General features: G+C 38.0%; 1 protein-coding gene and 1 long non-coding RNA gene across 3 annotated transcripts; both read left to right on the plus strand.

The window, feature by feature from the left end:
- Positions 1 to 1,101: 1,101 nt before the first annotated feature.
- On the plus strand, positions 1,102 to 16,157 carry LOC103717602 (putative serine/threonine protein phosphatase 2A regulatory subunit B''delta). 2 transcript variants are annotated; one of them, XM_008806055.6, is made up of 13 exons: positions 1,102 to 1,904; positions 5,150 to 5,398; positions 5,508 to 5,613; positions 5,701 to 5,800; positions 7,125 to 7,230; positions 7,461 to 7,551; positions 9,102 to 9,243; positions 11,240 to 11,387; positions 11,502 to 11,611; positions 12,475 to 12,631; positions 12,721 to 12,846; positions 12,961 to 13,113; positions 15,623 to 16,157. In XM_008806055.6, exons 1-12 carry the CDS (start codon positions 1,746 to 1,748, stop codon positions 13,099 to 13,101), a joined length of 1,635 nt encoding a protein of 544 aa, XP_008804277.1. In that variant the 5' UTR covers positions 1,102 to 1,745; the 3' UTR covers positions 13,102 to 13,113; positions 15,623 to 16,157. The 2 variants fall into 2 exon arrangements, with proteins under 2 accessions (XP_008804277.1, XP_008804279.1); XM_008806057.5 differs by lacking the exons at positions 1,102 to 1,904; positions 5,150 to 5,398; positions 5,508 to 5,613 and having other exon boundaries at positions 7,074 to 7,230.
- A 366-nt stretch (positions 16,158 to 16,523) lies between these two features.
- Positions 16,524 to 17,521, plus strand: LOC148714473 (uncharacterized). The gene is made up of 3 exons (XR_015976822.1): positions 16,524 to 16,617; positions 16,740 to 16,815; positions 17,420 to 17,521. It is a non-coding gene; the product is annotated as an uncharacterized LOC148714473 (long non-coding RNA).
- The last annotated feature ends 1,131 nt before the right edge of the window (positions 17,522 to 18,652 follow it).

The following is an 18,652-nucleotide window of genomic DNA, read 5'->3' on the forward strand; positions in this document are numbered from 1 at the left end:
AAGTCTTATATAGCAATGTTAGGCAAATCAAGGTAAAATGGAGGAGAGAAAAACATCTCAAGAATAACAAAAATAAGATAATAACAAAAGAAGAATAAGAAATATTGTAACAAAAATGAGCCTCACCCTAAGAATAACATCTCATGAAATTGTTATAATGATAACGGAGGAGAGAGTGATCAGCCAAAATATTAAGAAATAAAAACTTTTGGCTTCGAGTTATGTTATCTCACAATGCCATCAAAAGCAGATGCATCTACTATTGAAGGAAATTCAATACAAATGTCGATATTAGCATAATTTTAAGGATCATGTAACAAGCTGCATCGCCCATAATATTTTTTTTTAAATAACGTGATTCTGTATCAACCTCTATTATTATTTTTTATTAGCTTGATCATGTTAAAATGATTTTAGGAATCACATAACAACTTGTATCAGCGAGTAATATTTTCTATTGTTAGTGTGATTCTATATCAAGCTATATTATTTTTTTGTATAGAGTCTGTACATAAGTATATATAATTTCTGAAATGTACCGAATATGTTAGAACAACAAAATAAAAATCATTTTTTTTCTCTTTTTTTTCTTCTTTTGCAAACATTTTAACGGTCAAAGCGGTTGATAAACAATGCTTCGTTCCTCAATATTAAGATCTAATTTATTCTCTTTATATAAAGGTGATTCTTATTTATGAGCTAGGTTGGTGACCTATCAATTGATGAGATTATAACTAAAGCGTCTATACCTCTCTTTATGTAAAGAGAATTTGAATTGGGCATGCAAAACCCAGACCGAGTGAAGCCTCTAGAAAGTAATTATGGAAGGAAGTCATAAGGCAAAAAAAATTCTTTAACGGTACAAAAATTATTCTCATGCCCAATCCTAACCGTTTGATCAGCGTCTCTCCATGGGCAAGTTCTCCTACCCCTCTGATCAATGCTCTCCCATCACTCCCATTACTAATACTACGAGACCAGATCGAGATGCTATTAGTTGGACGGCTCAGATCATCGACCAATTCCCAAACGCGTACACCGTATATAAGTACCGTATACAAATAGATGCATGTATGTATACGAAGGGATACGATCGCGCCCCTGGCCTTCTCTTGCCTGTGCGGAGCCTGGGAGTGGGAGGCATTTTCTTGCCGTTATATTTGGCGTTCCAGGTCTCCCGTTTGCTGATTTGGATGGTCTTGCTCTCTCTCTCTCTCTCTCTCTCTCTCTCTCTCCCCCTCCCTCCTTCGTTTCCTTTCTGCGAGGGTTTCGAGGGCCAAAGCTTCTCCTTTTCATCCTCCTCCTTCGAGAGCGGTGGGTCTTGCGATCTGGGTGGCCGCTTCCGATCTCCGATACATTAACCTCTCGGCGTCTTCTTCTTCTCCTCCGATCGGTCTCCGCTTCTCGAGCGAGCGGGCCTCTTTCGATCCCAATCGCTGAAGCCCCGGAGCCGGAGAAAACGGGGATTCGGAACGATCTGAGGTGCAATCCAGCTCTCCAGCTTGAAATCCAGGGGTTTCTTTGCTGAATTCCGCCTCCTGTGGCCGGGATTGGAGGCTTGGATGCTGGTGGTCCAGTGGCGGGGGATGGAGGAGGCCTGGATTGGATTGGAGCGGTGTGGAGATCTAGGGTTTGCCTGCTGTGATTGCTAGGAGGGAATTGTTGGGTTTTCTTGAAGAGATTTGGGGATTTAGGGTTCTTTTATTGCATCGGCTCCCGTTCTTGGTGTATGAGAGAGACAGGGAATGGGGGGCATGGATGCGGAAGTAGGAAGAGACGTTGCGGCCCTCGACCCGGACCTGCTGCAGCTATCGGAGGTTTCTCCGTTGGCGTTGAAACAGAGCCCTGAGATTGCACAAGGGCTCTACTCGCAGTGGCTGACGCTACCGGAAACTTCCAGACTGGTACCTGTCCTATAACGAATATACTCCGTTCTCCAATCTTTTGTTGTCTTTTTGGCTCCATCTGATTAGGATACTTTGTATTGTCATCTGGAAATTTTGGAGGGGCAAATTGGTCGAAATTTTTTTATGCATATTGGTTTATTGGCTTTCTTTTGGCATTTACTCGGAGAAAATCATTAAAAAATTAGTGATTCAGGACTAAGTTCTTAACTTAATTGGTATCGAAAACGGGTCTTTCAAGCTTGTAGTTGTAGGTCATTAGAGGGTAAAATAGCACATACAGCATCATGGAAGATTCTGAATTTAATAATTGCAGGAGTTTTTGGAAGGAACCTGATCCTCTTTCTTTTTTTTTTCTTCCTAATCTCGTTTTAAAAGTTAAGGACCTTCTTGATGGTAGGTTTGTTTAGAAAGATTCGAGCTACATTAGTCCAAATTCCCCGAGCTGGAATGCTTTTTGATCTTTAAATCATTTGAACATTTGTTGGACTACTCAATGGCGTAGAGGTCATAATAGAAGGTGAGCACGTCTTCTATCCTAATATCCAAATAAATGTATGTATCTCTGCAAGGTAAACAAAAGTAGCAACTAAACTGTCAGCTGTTCTCTATTTGATATGGGCCATAACATTAAAATCGACCTGAACAGTAAAGGTTTAAGGATAGATGAGCAGGATTAGAAATAAGAAAGTAGAAGAAGATGAAGAAAAAGGACTAAAGAAGAAGAAGATGGTGGTCACAATGATGCTGAAGAGAAATGAAAGATATGTTTTAGTTGCATTAGTCAAAGAAAAAATTAGCATATAATATAAAGATAAAAGAAAAAGAAACAAAATTGATATAAAAACGAAGTAGGGGTTGTAGGTGAGCACACCATTTAGTTATACAATTGGAGGGAGGAGACATTTTCTTTCTTTACCTTTGTGGCTATCAAAATGGGTTTCATATCATGGGAACAGAAGTTGGCTTGGGTGCAAGTACAATGAGCGACAAATTTTATCTCTTTCTAGCATACCATTGTGCACTTCCATTAGCACATGTACGGTAAGGTTTATCTTAAAAGGGTGCAGCAATAAATAAATAGAAGATGCAATATAAGCATCACATAATTCCTTATGGCTCGCTGTATCATTTGGTTGGCTTAGCCTTCTTCAATTTTAGGAAGGATTTTTTATGTAGGATATATTAGATTTTACATTAATTGTTATGACAATAATCAAATATATTGAACATTTGAATCCAATGCTAGTTCACTATTTAAATGGTTATCAATATCTGCCAAAACATTTAACTGAGTGTTTAGAATCCAAGTGGAATAAACAATTGACAACAGTTCATGGTAGCCATCAAATTGCTTAGGTGTTTAAATGACTATTTTGGTGAATCTTTCGGTGGCTAGATGTGTACCATATCCTGAAATCTTGAACCTTCGGCTGTTACGTTTTGAATAAATTTATTTCTGACTTTTTGAATTCTATTAAACAAAGTGAATTAGTCAACTCATACTAATTGCTAATAGTTCAACTCCAAACAATGTGGGAAAGGATCCAATTTTTTATTTTGATAAATTCTATTCTCCGGATTCATGCTTTCCTATTATTATAGAGATATTACACAAGCTTATTTTTAGTCAAATTCTGTTGTGCTTGATTCCAATGGAGGGAGTTAAGACCCTAAACCCTTTTGATTGTAATGGTTGTGTTTGGAACACCCCATGCTCAAAGATAAAATGGATTGAATGAAGCGGCGGTATGAAGCCAATGGGGATCAATGCTTGGTGGGCTCCTGGGCTGAAGGCTGGTAGCTGAAATTTGTGAAATGAAATGTTGAACATTGCATGGAAGCTTAGTTAGCATCTTATTCACTTAAAGGGAGTGGTTGGCTTAAGGAGATTGATATTTGATTACAGGTAAGATGATAGACGGTGGACAGAAAAGAGTGAGAGGTTCAGTTAGACTATTTATAGTATAAAAGATGGTTTAATGGAGCAAGTAGGAGTGAAGCCTTCTTCTTTAGATGAAGATTAGATAAGTGTTAGTCCATTTTTCTGGTTTTCCTCCTTTTCTATTGCAAATTGGATATATTCATATTTAGGCTTTGATCTTAAGGATTCACTTGTTGATTTTATTTAATCTATCTTTCTCTCTTTCCTCAAGATTCAATCCGAGAATCCAATGCCTATTGTTTATAGATTTATTCACATTATTATTAGAGCAAAGAGATCCTACAAGATGCAAGAAAACGTTGGCAGGTTTGACAATTTTGATGTGAATATGGATGGCTTATTATTATAATTTCCTTCATATTTTGGTGAACTTCAAGGTGAAAGAGTTAGGCTATGCTCTATTTGAGGAGCGGATATCTGAGGACTATCTAGTCGTGACATCTAATGGTTGACAGTCTTCTAATCAGAAGTGCAATTGCTAAAGAAGCAAAAAAAATAAATGTAGAGAATTCATTAGTTAAAGATCTGCTAGAGGAGCACCTGCTGGAAGGTTGATATTTGGTTATCAAAACAATTTATTTTACCCCACCCCGCACCCCCCCCCCTCCCCACCCCCCCCCCCCCCCCCCCCCCAAAAAAAAAAAAAAAAAAAAACTAATGTTAGCTTGCTCTTAAGAGTTTCTATGCACAAATTGTCATGTGATTTTGATTATCTGCCCTGATAAATCTAATCTTTTGTTTGCTTAATTGACTTTTTGTCATTGTATTAGTAACAAATAATCTTGAACAAGATGGACACACAACATGCCGCCCCTCTTTTTTTTTTTCCTCACTTTTGACCGATCAATGATTTAAGTTTTGATATATGGACGTGCATTAATCAGTAGCTGATGTGGTATATATGTTGCCATGGGGTGGCATGGAGGATACAAGTAATAAAGAAAAGGTGTAACAAATGTAGAAGTGTGATAGGCCAAAATACCACACAATATGGGGTGCTTCAGGCCTGATTTGCTATATACCATCTGTCTATCCAGTATTACACTGTCCATCCAGCCTTGGATGTCAGTAACTTGTAGTCTGTCTATTATGATTTTAAGGTGGCCATTGTATTAATTCTAATGTCATGATCGTTCATCAAACTTGCTTAACAAGTGATTAAGCGGTAAGAGGTCACAAATTGTTGTAACATTACATTTCTCACTATGCTTCTATATTCCTCCTTGGTTTTGTAAATTTAGAGTAAATGAAGGCAACACCTGCCAAAATTTTGCTTCTTTCATTTTCCTTTTTGATGTAGGTGAAATCATTAATCGAGGACGCAAAAACTGGTGCACCCTTAAATGTTCCTGGCAGCTCTAATACTACAAATGCTGCAGCAGGCACTTCATTGCCTTCCATGTTCCCTGCTGGCAGTGCACCTCCTCTTTCACCTAGAAGCACTTCTGGATCTCCTCGTGCTGTGAGACGTGGTGCAGGAACTGGAGTTTCATCGTTTGGATCTCCACTAAAATTAGTTAGTGAGCCAATGAGAGAAGTCATACCTCAGGTACTATTTTCTGATTAAATTTTACCATGTGTAGACACTAACATTTTCTCCAAGTGGCTGGAGTTAAAAGCCACATTTGGTTCTCACTGCTTGATTCATACTGTTACAGTTCTATTTCAAATATGGGCGTCCACCTCCCAAAGAAATGAAAGAGCATTGCTTATCTAGAATTGATCATCTTTTCTTTGCCCACATGGATGGACTACAAATTCATGGTGAATCACTCATTTGAGATGCCCCTTTGTTTTCAAATTTTAAACTGCATCTGAGGCATTTGAATATTTTCTGTTTTTGCATATCAGAATTTAAATCCATCACAAAGGACATCTGCAAGTTACCGTCATTCTTTTCCAGTTCTCTGTTTAGAAAAATTGATGTTGATTGTACTGGAGTTGTAACGAGGTATGCAATTTTTGTATTTTCTGATATTTAAAATGCAAGTTCATATGCTAAACTCAGTTCAATTTTTGTTTATGATTTTCGAATATTTCCATGTTTACTCTCTTTTTTGGCTGGGTGATAGTCTTTAGATCTTCCTTATTCTGATGATTGTTTTGCCCACATTTCCTGTACTATGGGAGTGCTAGTGGTCCTTTCTGGTCAATTAAGGACAAACTTAAGACTTGGCTTTTCCCTTTTTGAAATATGCAGCCGCAACTTATTAACAACTAAAAATGTTTCTTTCATTTTTCAAGGTATTTGTAGCTTCCAGCCTTTATATCTGTGCATTTGAACCCCTAACTGTTTTTCTTGTGCGGTAGGGCTCTAAATTTACTGGCCTACCATTTAAGGGGTTGTTTGTTTTAAATGACTAGTAACTACTTCAAGTAATGGACTATATTAAAATACCATTCACCATTAATTTATTAGATTGTTGAGAAGCTATGCTCCTAAATTGATATGATGTCATTCATTCATCTTAACACCTAGGCATGCAATGTAAGTTGTTCTGACCCATTGGGTTAATGGGCTGACTTGGTAGAATGGTAGGTTTAAGGAAAAAAAAGGCCCATAAATGTGATTTCTTGGTCAAAGAACTTGGACATAATCTTAGATATAACCTAATTACCAGATTAACATATGAATGACAAATTATTCCTTGGAATTACACGTCGACACATTACTCACACAGACATGGTAGGTCTGAAAGTGTTGCCTTCTCCAAGTTCACTTCTACTGAATTATACCTCCGACGGTGTTGAAGTTTCTGGCAACTAGTTGTGATTTGTGTGATGGACTGTATCCCTATCTTTGTACAAGTCCTCAGAAGCCTCAACAACCTTTATATAATTGTGTACTCACTGGACTGGTGGAGCTGTATGGCAATCTTTAGTTTGAATATTGCAGCTATTGTTTGATTCTTTTTTTTTTCTCTGGTAGGCATTTTTGATCCTGTAGTTCTATTTCAGTTGGTATAAAACTCTGAGTTATTAATGCCTTTTGTTTTATATCTGTTTTATATGGTTGGTCGGAAAGTTATGTAGCCCAGGAGGTAACATCGTAATGCTGTTTCTTTTTTTCATATGAATAGATGCTGCAATTACTTGGTATAGGTGAATTCTGGAATTCTTGGTCATGACAGTTTCCTCCCCTCCAATTATATATTGTGTTCCAATTTTACTGGAGTTGCTGGGGACTTAATTTCTTAGTTACCTGCCCTATCTTCTCATTACAGGTCTTCTTCCTAAATCCTAACTTAACTAGCTGGACTGTGATATGATTCTAGGGATGCATTTGTTGATTATTGGGTCAATAGCAACATGATGACAAGAGATATAGCTACCCAGATATTTACCATTCTGAAGCAACCAGATCGCAAGTACCTCACTCAGGTCTGTCTTCCATGTTTCTGAAGCTTTTGAAGATGCCACTTCTACCACTTCTTTGTCTCTATAACCTTCATGCCATAAAGACTGAGGCCCTTGTACAGTTAATCATTGTACAGCTAACCTATGACAATGGGTTGCTGGGGTTGCATAGCTTAGTTTATTTCTACATGAGCTTACCTACTTGTATATATGTACATATATATATATATTTAATTCAAGTTTATCTGATATAGGAGGACTTTAAACCTGTCCTTCGAGAACTTTTGGTGACCCATCCAGGGTTGGAATTCTTACAGGGCACGCCTGAGTTTCAGGAAAGATATGGTGAGTTCTTTTATTGTTTTACATGTTTATAATCACAGAATTGTTAATCCAATTTATCCTCAGTGTTTGACAGAGGGATTTACTATTTGGCTGAACAGCATCATCTTTTTAAGCTGAAAAACATGTTTACATGTCATTGCTGGTGCTATGCTTATTCTTTACATTCTTATGTTTGTAGAGGCTCAATCTTTAACTTGAGAACCACCAAAGTTTGTTTCTGGCCTATACGACTTGGGATGATAAAGTGATTAGGAAAAAAATTAAAAGTGTAAGAAGTCAGTTTATAATTTGAAAGAACAAGGTCATGCATTAGGGAATGATTCATGTGGTGGAATAAGTTAAGCAGCCATGTCGATTATTGCGAGGCACACTTAATTATTTTTTAAATAATTGATCTGCATAAGAATATAGAGTGGATACTCCTGCAGTGGAAGGTCCATGGTTTTGTGAACATTACTTTATTCCAACTTGCATATAGTTTTAACATGTGTGATGCAAGAAAATGTCCCAGCATTTACACTTATTGTGGACATGAGATAACTGAAAAACATGTAAGCATTCTATCCAATCATTGATGCTTCATTTTCTTTTTCTAGTTTAACATACGTTTCCCTTGATGTTAATTGGTAAGAGAAAAAGTCCGAGAGTTGTTGGCAAGGACATTCATTACTGGATGAGTAGTAGGCTGGAGTTTCTGTAGATCGTGATGGCATGTGAAGCAATGTCGTCGCGTATACAAATCACTTTCTAGATTTTGACACAAGTTGTGTACTTGTGTACATCTCAGCTTATATGCATACCTCTTCCATATCACTTTCCATATCATAAATAGGAAAAAAAACATTGTATTAGCTAGAACAAAATTGTCTCATATTATTAATTAAATTTTCTGATAAGTTGGTTTCGTTTTTTAGGATTTAATCCAGTTAGGAATGTAATATTATGACAATCCTAAAAAAATATACTAAGGTTGCATTTCATGGATTAGTGGGTCTTTACTTGATTGATTCAATAAATAAAATGCTGTTCCATTGAGGTGGGTTTCGCATATTGATGCTCATCATTCCAATTCTGCCAATCTTCTTGTCTCTATTGGTGGTATGCCTCCTGCTAACTGTTAGTTGTCAGCAAATGGCGTTATATAGAAGTAATGTTCATATAGAAGGATTGTTTCCATTTATATCAGACTGGACTATGTTTTGTAGCTGGCCTGCCCACGATTTTGTGGATGTGTTTGGTGAAAGATATGTGATTGATCATATTGCTGCATGGTTTTTCTTTCATATCTTGTTCCAATTTTTTGCTGGAATTTTCTCAAATATTTGCTTGGTGAATTATTTTTTCATCAATTCTTGCAACTAAAACATCTACATTGAACAACCAATGTTATGTCATTCAGTATATAATGGCTTATCACATATTCTATTTCACACTCTTGGATAGTAGCTTAGTCTGAACTTTTGGCACTCACTGCTTATTACACTTTCTCAACTTGATGTCATCAGCATTTTCTATCTCTAATGCATATGATCTCTAATCCTTGTTGCCAGCGGAAACTGTTATATACAGAATCTTTTACTACATGAATAGATCGGGAAATGGCCAGCTTACCCTCAGAGAATTGAAACGCGGGAATTTAATTGCTGCAATGCAGCATGCTGATGAGGAGGAAGATATAAACAAAGTTTTGAGGTAATTTTCCTTAAAACAAAAATTTACAGTTCATCTGGTTTATTGAGAATTTGGTATGGTTTGCTCAGTCCATATTACTCTACGTGCCCTTAAGAGTGGTTGTGACCATGGTATGCTGTACCATCTCGAACTAGACGGTACGGAGCGTACCGTACCGATATCGGTATGGGCGGCGTACCGATATTTGGTACGGCCAAAAAATACCGTACCATACCGTATCGATATTATGCTAGTGTGGCACCGATATGGGGTCCGGTACTGAGACGGCGAATTTTGGTTGACTCACATTTGTGATACAATACACATGTATGCTCTTAATATTTGTAAATATCCTTGTTATGCTTGGTGGCTCTAGAATCAAGCATTAGTCCCTTCTAGTTGACATGAAAGTGCATTGTTAATATTATAAAGTTATCGTGTTTTTCCCTTTCCCCAGCCGGTCGGTTGGGGGGGGGGGGGGGTTGTTGAGAGCACTTCACCATTGTCATCTTGTTGTAGAAGATGTGGCATAGAAAAGATGTAGATAATTAATTCATGTTGTTGAGAGCACTTCACCATTGTCACCAGATTCGTTCTTTTTGCAGAGATTCAAAACTAAATTCAGATATTTCAATTATTCTGTCTTTTCTATAACTTAAGACCTGACTCAAATATTTCTAAGGATCATATTGATTCATCTTCAAACTTTCCTAAAAAAAGACGACCAAAGACTTTCTGAAAATAGTGAAATATGGTTTTGCATGAAAGCTTTTATAGAATTCAATGTTGGTCAAAGTGGCCGCCTAGATGTTTAATTTATTTGGACTGGCTTGGGCCAAGCCTGCTTGAAACCCAATCCTCCCACTTTCCTTACCACCCCCACCCCCCTTCAAAAAAAAAAAAATTCCAATTTGAGGCCCATATGGGACAATCTGGGAGTGTAGCAAGGGCTACCACCAACATAATAACAGCTAGTGGACTGATCCATATCTACCGACAGGTTAGCCAACAGTAGCAAGTCGCAGCTGTGGCTGCAGTACCAGCATACCTCTTCTTAATCTGGCCATTTTTCCACTTTGTTCCTCTAAATTTTCTAAATTTTCCCTTCCGTTTTTTTCTTGGTAGCTCTAGTCTGCTTGCCTTATGCTTCTTGCTACGTGCTAGCTGTCTGGCCGTGTTCTGCAGCTTGCTGGATGCTGCAGTGGCAGCAATGCTGTTGCGGGTTTCTTTATGATTTTAATTTTTAGACGTTTAAAGTGTGAAAAATAGGTTGATGATCCCATATATGGTGTAAAAAAAGAGTCTATATATGATACTTGCACATGCTTATTTATGCATATGATTAGAAGTACACATAGTAAAAACTTGGAGAGCTTTCATCCTTAAGTGGTAGCCTAAGCACTTAGGTGCCCACCTAAACCAGACAAGGGGTCCACCGCTTGGCCTCGCCTGGGTAGTTTGACAACCTTGATAGAATAACATTTGAATCACTTTGAAATGCAAACTTAACGTTTTCAAAACTTCCACAGCCCAAGCTGCACACCTTAAATAGAATCTGCAGGACTGATCCCAAGTAAAGCAAGACTCAGAACCCATTTATAAATTAGTTCAAAAACTCAGTCCGAGAATTACAAAAAAAATATAAAATCTAGTCTACCTTGAAAGATGCCTAATTCAGAAAGTTGCAGCAATTTGACCCCATTGGCTGAAATATTGACTCGTTAGCACTAGAAAACAACAATTGTAACAGGAAATAGATCTTGTTAAATTAAAATCACCTAGATCTAAAAGTGAAGCAAATCTAAACTGCGTCATGGTGTTTGTCACATATGCAGTCATGTACCTAATAATGTTGGCTATTATGAACCATAAAGTTTATAACGAGAAGAACCAACATATTCTTCTATTGTTGCTTGTTTTGCTAAATTTTAGCGCCAGTTTTGAACCTTTGACTTCTTAAGTTATTATCAGTGGTTGGCTGTGGGATAGAGTTTTCTGAGTTTGACTGTTCTTGCAGGTACTTCTCCTATGAGCACTTCTATGTAATATACTGCAAGTTTTGGGAGCTTGATACAGATCACGATTTCCTGATTGACAAAGAGAATCTTATCAGATATGGAAACCATGCATTGACGTATAGAATCGTCGATAGAATTTTTTCCCAGGTTTGTATTTTTAATGCTGTCATGACATTGCTTAAAATAACATAAAGGTTTGGTCATGCTTGATTTACATTCTTAGAATTCTTTCTAACCTTGTATATGTTTTAACTTCCATAGATACCCAGGAAGTTTACTAGTATGGTTGAAGGAAAAATGGGTTATGAAGATTTTGTTTTTTTTATGCTGTCAGAGGAAGATAAATCATCTGAGCCTAGTCTTGAGTATTGGTAATTTTCAACTCTTGGGAAATAACTCATAGATTACAAGTCCTCTGTACTTGATTTACTGGAATTTCTATTATAATATTATTTTATTGTTGCTCAACTAATGCATTATCTCATTGTTCAATTTTTGTTTGTTGGAAGATCTCTTGCAACACACATTAGATTTTGATAATATTTTCCCTCTTTTAATAGGTAACTTCTTTTAATATATCGAGATTTGTTTCCCTCTCAAAACCTGGCCTCTCTCTGTTTCTTAAGTTGTAATAGAGGCATGAATGAGAGAGAACTCTGGTATTTAATATGATTTTTTAGTGACTGGCTGCAACTGAGTTGCAAGAGGGTATAATTGGTGTATCATATAGAGACGTCAGTCTGGACGATCACCTGTCTACTACTGAATATCTTTGATCATTCTCTAGTGTGTTGTTTGGAATTTTTATTAGTAGGCTCTTGACTTTAAGTTGAGGAGGGAATCAGGAGATCATCCCCACATCAAGACAACATGGGATAGTTACATAGTTGTTCATATTAAAAATTTCTGTACCATGGCGGGAACTACTCTGGACAGGCATTGACTATGACGAGGAAAAAAACTTTCTTAAACAGCAGCTAGACAAAACTAAATGAAAAGCTATGGACTGTTGGACTGTATCACTCTAAGAGACCTGCACGGATCAGCATCAGGGGGTTTTAACATACCATAAAGTTGTTAAAATCTCTGCTCAGTGATAGCTGGTGGATTGGGGCCTACCAATTACTAAATCTTGCTTCAAGACAGCCTTTAATAAGTGATATGATTTTTTATTAATTTGAATTTGTTTTTCTGAATGCCTCTATCAATTAAAGTTATTCACTGATATTTTCAGGTTCAAATGTATAGATTTGGATGGAAATGGAATTCTGACTCCCAATGAAATGCAATTCTTTTATGAGGAGCAGTTGCATCGTATGGAATGCATGGCACAAGAACCTGTACTCTTTGAGGACATTTTATGCCAGATGATTGATATGATTGCGCCAGAGGTCACCCTACAGCTGCTGCCTGCACAACATATATTTTATCATTTATCTAGGCATAATTTAGATGTTTCTGACAATGTCTTTCTCTGCAGAATGAGAGTTACTTTACACTACGTGACTTAAAAGGCAATAAACTTTCAGGAAATGTTTTTAACATCCTTTTCAATCTGAACAAATTCATGGCATTTGAAACTCGTGATCCATTTCTTATTCGTCAAGTAAGTGCACTGTTTGTTTGGATGAACCTTTTGAAAGTCAGTGGCATGACACGTTCGAGTGACTGTTGCTACACCTAAAATGGAGTCTCAGTCTGCTTGCAATGGTTTATGCAGGAACGCGAAGAACCAACTCTGACTGAATGGGATCGTTTTGCACACAGAGAATACATTAGGCTCTCTATGGAAGAAGAAGCTGAAGATGCCTCTAATGGGAGTGGAGATGTTTGGGATGAGTCACTTGAGGCTCCATTTTAAAATCAAACTGAGGTGAGCAACTGATTTCCTTCTTCGTTAATAATTTATGGGTGCAGAATGCTCTCTCTCTCTCTCTCTCTCCACCTCCCTCCCTCCCTCCCACTTCCCCCACCCCCCCTCCCCCCCAGCTCCACTTCTTTATCTCCCTCCCTCCCTCCCTCTCCCCTATCCCCTTCCCAGGTAGCCAGAATGAGTGACTAGAAATTGCATAAGATCCAATGAGGCTTTGACCATGATTAGTGGACATATGAATCTGATGAGGCTTGTTGAGGTCGTATAAAAGGGATTAGAGAGTTTAACTTGCAGTAACTAAAAAAATGATGAGGTCGAGTTTACAAATCAATTTATTTGGTAAGATTGTTGATTGCTTTATGGTCATAAACCTTCACATGGAACCAAGAGTTGAAGTAACAGTATTTGTACTGGTTGTGCCAACACATGTTCTTTCCATGCTGACACATCAATAATGACGTAATGTACCACTACCAGTACATAGCAGTACCAAGAGGCATACAGGTACCAGTACCTTTTTGATAAAATTGGTATGGCTAGTATGAACCGGTATGCTCCAGGACTTAAATCCTTGTTTGGAACCATGGTGCATGATCTTTTTTCTTTCTTTCTTTTTTTCCTTTCCTATGTTCACCACTGAGTTTGATCTAGGAATTTGCTAGCATTTTTGGTGGAGGCACCTCATAAATGAGTTGATGTGCCAGCTATTGGTATGGAGCAGTACCAGGAGGCATACAGTTACGGATACCTTACTGATAAAGTTGGTATTGGTGGTATGGACGAGTATGCTCTGGCAATTAAATCCTTGCTTGGAACTATATGTGCATGCTCTTTTTTCTTGTGTTTACCACTTAGTTTGATCTAGAATTGTTAGCTTTATAGCTCATCTTTTTGATTATTACTCAGACACATTTCTTTAATTTTGGTTTTTTTCTTCACCTCTCTGTCTTTTACACCAACTTAAGTTTGTCCATGCCCTTCAGATGACAAACTTAAGTGATATGACATGGTTTAACAATTGAAGAGGAGCACCAAGCAAAGGTGTTGTTAACAGTCAAGACTGGATGAGAATAGACCATGTTCCAAGCACGCTTACATCATAACTTAAATTTAGGGGCTGATGTGGTAAAATGTACAGACTTCCCATCCTCTGCTTGTGTCCCTTCTGACCCATGCAACTCTTGGTGATTTTTTTCCCTCCTTGTTTGCTATTCACCTCCTCTCCTTTCTCCCTTTTTTTCTTTTATGAGCGGTGCCCCTTCTCTCTCTCATGTGAGATCCGCTGTTCTTATCCATGCACCAGTTCACTCCCTTTTCTATCATTGCTAATCTGCGTGGGAAGCTCTGAGACCTTACAAATGATGATTTCTTTTTCCCCATGCTCTTTGTTTCTAGTCTCTTGCTCCAGTGCTGTTGGACGAGTCATCCCTAACATTGTCTTTAGCAAAGCATGGACGACTGCAAGAGCTCTTCCTTGAGCGGCATGTACATCATGCTGGTTATATTTTTCTTCATACTCATCTTGCCATCGTTACTTTGATTCTCTTGGTTTTTTCTTTCACCTTTCTTATACTTTCTATGAGGTTATTTTGCCCTTTTAGTTTTCCTTTGAGTGTGCCATAGTTTACATCATGTATGCCCTCATGTCATTTTGATAATTATTTCTTTCTTTTGAAGCACTGAGCTACTCTTTTTTCCCCCAAAATTCTGTTTTCTGGTTTGCTACTATCTTGTGCAGAAATTCATAGTTTACACAAAATCTGAAGGTATATTTTTCATATCCGTGTTTGTTTAAGTTGTTTGCTTTCATTGTGGTCGATGATATATCCTAGTTTTTAGAGGTTTCAGGCTAAGTTGTTGCTGTTGAAATTAATAACCTGACTTCTTTCCTTGATTTCGATCTCTAATTTGACTTCTATGGCCCTGGTTGCACGAGGGGGCCCAAGCATTATTGGACTAACATATTGAGACATGATAATTCATGCTAACAATTAATTAAATTAGTTAACTTTTACAAGATTCTAGAATCAGGATACAGACAGGTGGGAGAAAGTGGAGCACTGGTTTCTGGGGGGAAAAAGAAATTTTTTTTTGATAAATTCAATGAATTATCTACTTATTAGCACTAGGGCAGAAGGTATAGCGTGCTAGGGCAGGAACAAGTATTTGGAATATGTAGACTGAGGCTGGAGGTTCTTGCAGTCAAGCTTCAAACGCCTGTTGGGACTGAGTGCAGTAGGTTTACCCCATCTCTGTTCTCCTTTGTTGGCAGACTCCTTTCTCCATTCTTATTAGGATTGTATTATAATGAAAATGCTAGAGTCACATTAGGCATCTTCTTTTGACATGCTAGTATAGACCTAACTAGTCAGACCGGGGACCCTTCTGTATTGGTTGTAGGAATGTGCATGCCTAACATAAAATTAACATGTTTCTGTTGCTTCTCCAGTATTGAATCGGCTTCTGATGGTTGATCTTCCTCATACTTCGTTTTGCGGTCCATTTGCAGGTACCTGAAACAATGCTATGGTCCTTTGGATGCTTGCTCAAAGGTGGCCCAGAAGCGGCTTCGTAAATTGTGGCATGCTTCTTTGAAGGATCTTGGCAGCTGCATCCATCCTTATTGATGATTAATTACAAATTTCACCATACAGTTCTGATTCCAAATCGCATATTTTTCCTATGCGCAATTTTTTTTTCTTCTCGGGCAAGTGAAAGCAAGTGGCATTCACATCAGCTATGCCGAATGATGCACACAAAAGGAGTGCAGTTACTGATCCTTTCTTTTATTCCAATTATTCCAGCCAGGTGCCATGGTTTTGAGGATTATTGGCCTTATAACTAGAAGAGAATCTATTATGTTTGGTCTTCAGTTCCTTTCTTTTTCTTTTCCTTTTCCCGTCCTGATGTTATATTTTATATGGTGGTTTATTGTAACATATTATTCTCTTGATTAAGTTTCTATGATGAAAAAAGATGGGAAAACTTTTATCACCTATATTTGTTGAATTATTTGCTCAATAAAAATGGGTAATTGTCTAAAATTAAGCAGAATCTAGTATATAGAATTTTGATTTTTGACGTTGGCTGATAAAAAGGTTTCTCCCAAGTTGTGTAAACAGTTGGCCCTGTAGGATCACCAGTCTCCTGTCGGAGGGAACGGGTGAGAGACTGTTGGCTATATTTATGATTTGTGAAACCATTTACTCAGCATTTCTTGCTCCTTGTTGCTGTGTCATAGTCAGATTCTGTACTACTAATGATGGTACTTCTTGTAGGAATATTCAATCTGCATACCTGCAGGAAAGCACTTCTGCTCTGCGCCTCCAAAACACCCCATCTTTTTGTTTTCCATCTAATTGCTGATATGGGACCGACATGGCATACAGAAATGTTTGATACGGGAGCCTGTAGGATTGTTTGCTTACAAGCTCATACGGATCTCGCACCTTTCGGACATGTAACGTGCCGTCACCCGATGATGTTTCTCAATCAGTTTGCGAGGTCCGGGATGGCAGCACTCCCACCCTGTTTTCTCGGGGAAAATTGTTCTCGATCGGCGTACTCTCACTTTTATTTTTTCCATTTTTTTTTTAATCATTAAGCACCCCTGTATCATCTACCAGGGTGAAGCAGGGTCGGCGATTTGCCATCGAACATGGCTTCTATGTCGAAGGAGGCGCCGAGCTGAAAGCTGGGCAGGTTAGTCTCAATTTGCTGTCGAATTGCAAGATTTCCTCGTGTTTTTTTAATACACCTGCTCTTCCTGTGTCTCAGCTATCCTTTCTCATTTTAGCCATCAGGTTGTGGTTCACTGGCCTATGGTTCTTATCGAATTTTTTTTTGCATGTATATTCTTCTACAAATTTAAATTTACATAAATACTTTTTTAAAATTTATATTTATTTCTGTATTTTTATAAAATACTGTGTTTGCACAAATATTCTTAATATAAAGGTTCCTCTAACACCGTTAATAAAAATTATAATTATTTTAATTAAAAATAAAATAAAATATTGAAATTTTCTTCTGTTTTCCATCGTAATCGCTTTATAATTTTTTTTTGCAAACATACCTATTAAGAATATTTAGTTATTTTAATTTAAAACTGTTAATTTTTTTAACAATGTTAGATAACGTGAGTACATATGCAAAAATAAAGATAAAAAAATAAAATAGCTAAATAAGTATTTTACGAGAATATACATGCAAATATTAATTTTAAAAAATTATTTATATAAAATTTAATATTTTAAAAAATATTCATAAAAAAAAAATCTTTTATGGTTTGTTACAATGAATCAAGCTCTCCTCTGCCGACAACAATCGTCAAGCTCATGGCCAATTCCGAAGAATCCACTGCCTACACGTGTCTCGGTAACGCCTACGGGACTATAATGAGCTGGCCAGATAAGCTTGGTTGCCACGTATAATGTTTAATTTTCACCTTAGAAAATTCATCCTTGTTGAAATCTGCCACATGATCCTGTACAGGTTGTACGATCCGTTGTGATTTGATGCTGAGCTGCTTACATTATATTTCTAGATTTTCACGAAGTAGATGGATGGGCACATTAACAAACGCACGCGTCTCTTGGTGAAGCTTTTGTTTCCCTCTTCCAGTAAGGATGACGGCCGAACGAGAAGAAAGGATATTAATTTTTCATCTGTTCAGTTGAGTAGGAAAACAAATGCATGAAATTTTTCCAAATTATTTTTGAAAAGCTAGGCTCTTTATTTTTTACTCAAACCATTTATAAAAGAACATGCAGGCAGAAAGTGCATTGGATAAATTCTGCTCAAAACTGAATTCATATTCAAATCCAGTCAAATAAGAATGCATAACGTTGTGATCAATGTTGCTGGAAATTGGACCTGGGGGCGACCACTGGCTAAAAAGGAGGGAGCTCCGGCAAGAGATGGCGGGTGGCGGTCCGTTGGCGGGCGTCCTCCTCCGGGGGTCCTGCAAAAAGCCGGTAGCCGGGGTTTCCGGCGCCAACCCTTCGATGCTTAAGTCAGAGGGGGTTAATGTGTAAGGGGAGAGAGATTATCCTCTAGTTTTGTAGAGTCCAGCCCTTTCTAAGACGGAGAGGTTTCTCTTTTATAGAAGAGATACAGGATTACCTGTGATGTGACCGGGCGAATTAAATGAGTTACCGTCATGATTGAGTGTGGTCATCTGAATTAATGCGTTACCGTGGAGGACGAAACTGAGCCCATGAGTTGTTGTGGGTGACCGGACGTAGTTGAGTGAGTCGATGAATTGCTGTGGATGGCCTGAGATTTTGAGTAACCCGGAGATCCGTGGAGACCATGCGCATTAATTGTTGACAGTCGTAGCAGGGTATGATCCCTGGTTGATATGTCGTGGCATGGCCGGCAAGCAAAGCATGGTACGGTGAGACTGCTGCAGGGCGTGGCCGCAGCATGTGGACGACGAGCTTGGTCTTCTGAGCTCGGCCTGCATGAGCTCGGTCTGCATGAGCTCGGCTCGGCCTGCATAAGGTCAGGCTTGCTGTCGGATTTGGGTGCTTTAATT

The sequence above is a fragment of the Phoenix dactylifera genome, chromosome 3 (assembly GCF_051530095.1).
Source record: "Phoenix dactylifera cultivar Ajwa chromosome 3, Ajwa_hap1_PhDact_Kaust_v1.1, whole genome shotgun sequence".
Classification (NCBI taxonomy): domain Eukaryota; kingdom Viridiplantae; phylum Streptophyta; class Magnoliopsida; order Arecales; family Arecaceae; genus Phoenix; species Phoenix dactylifera.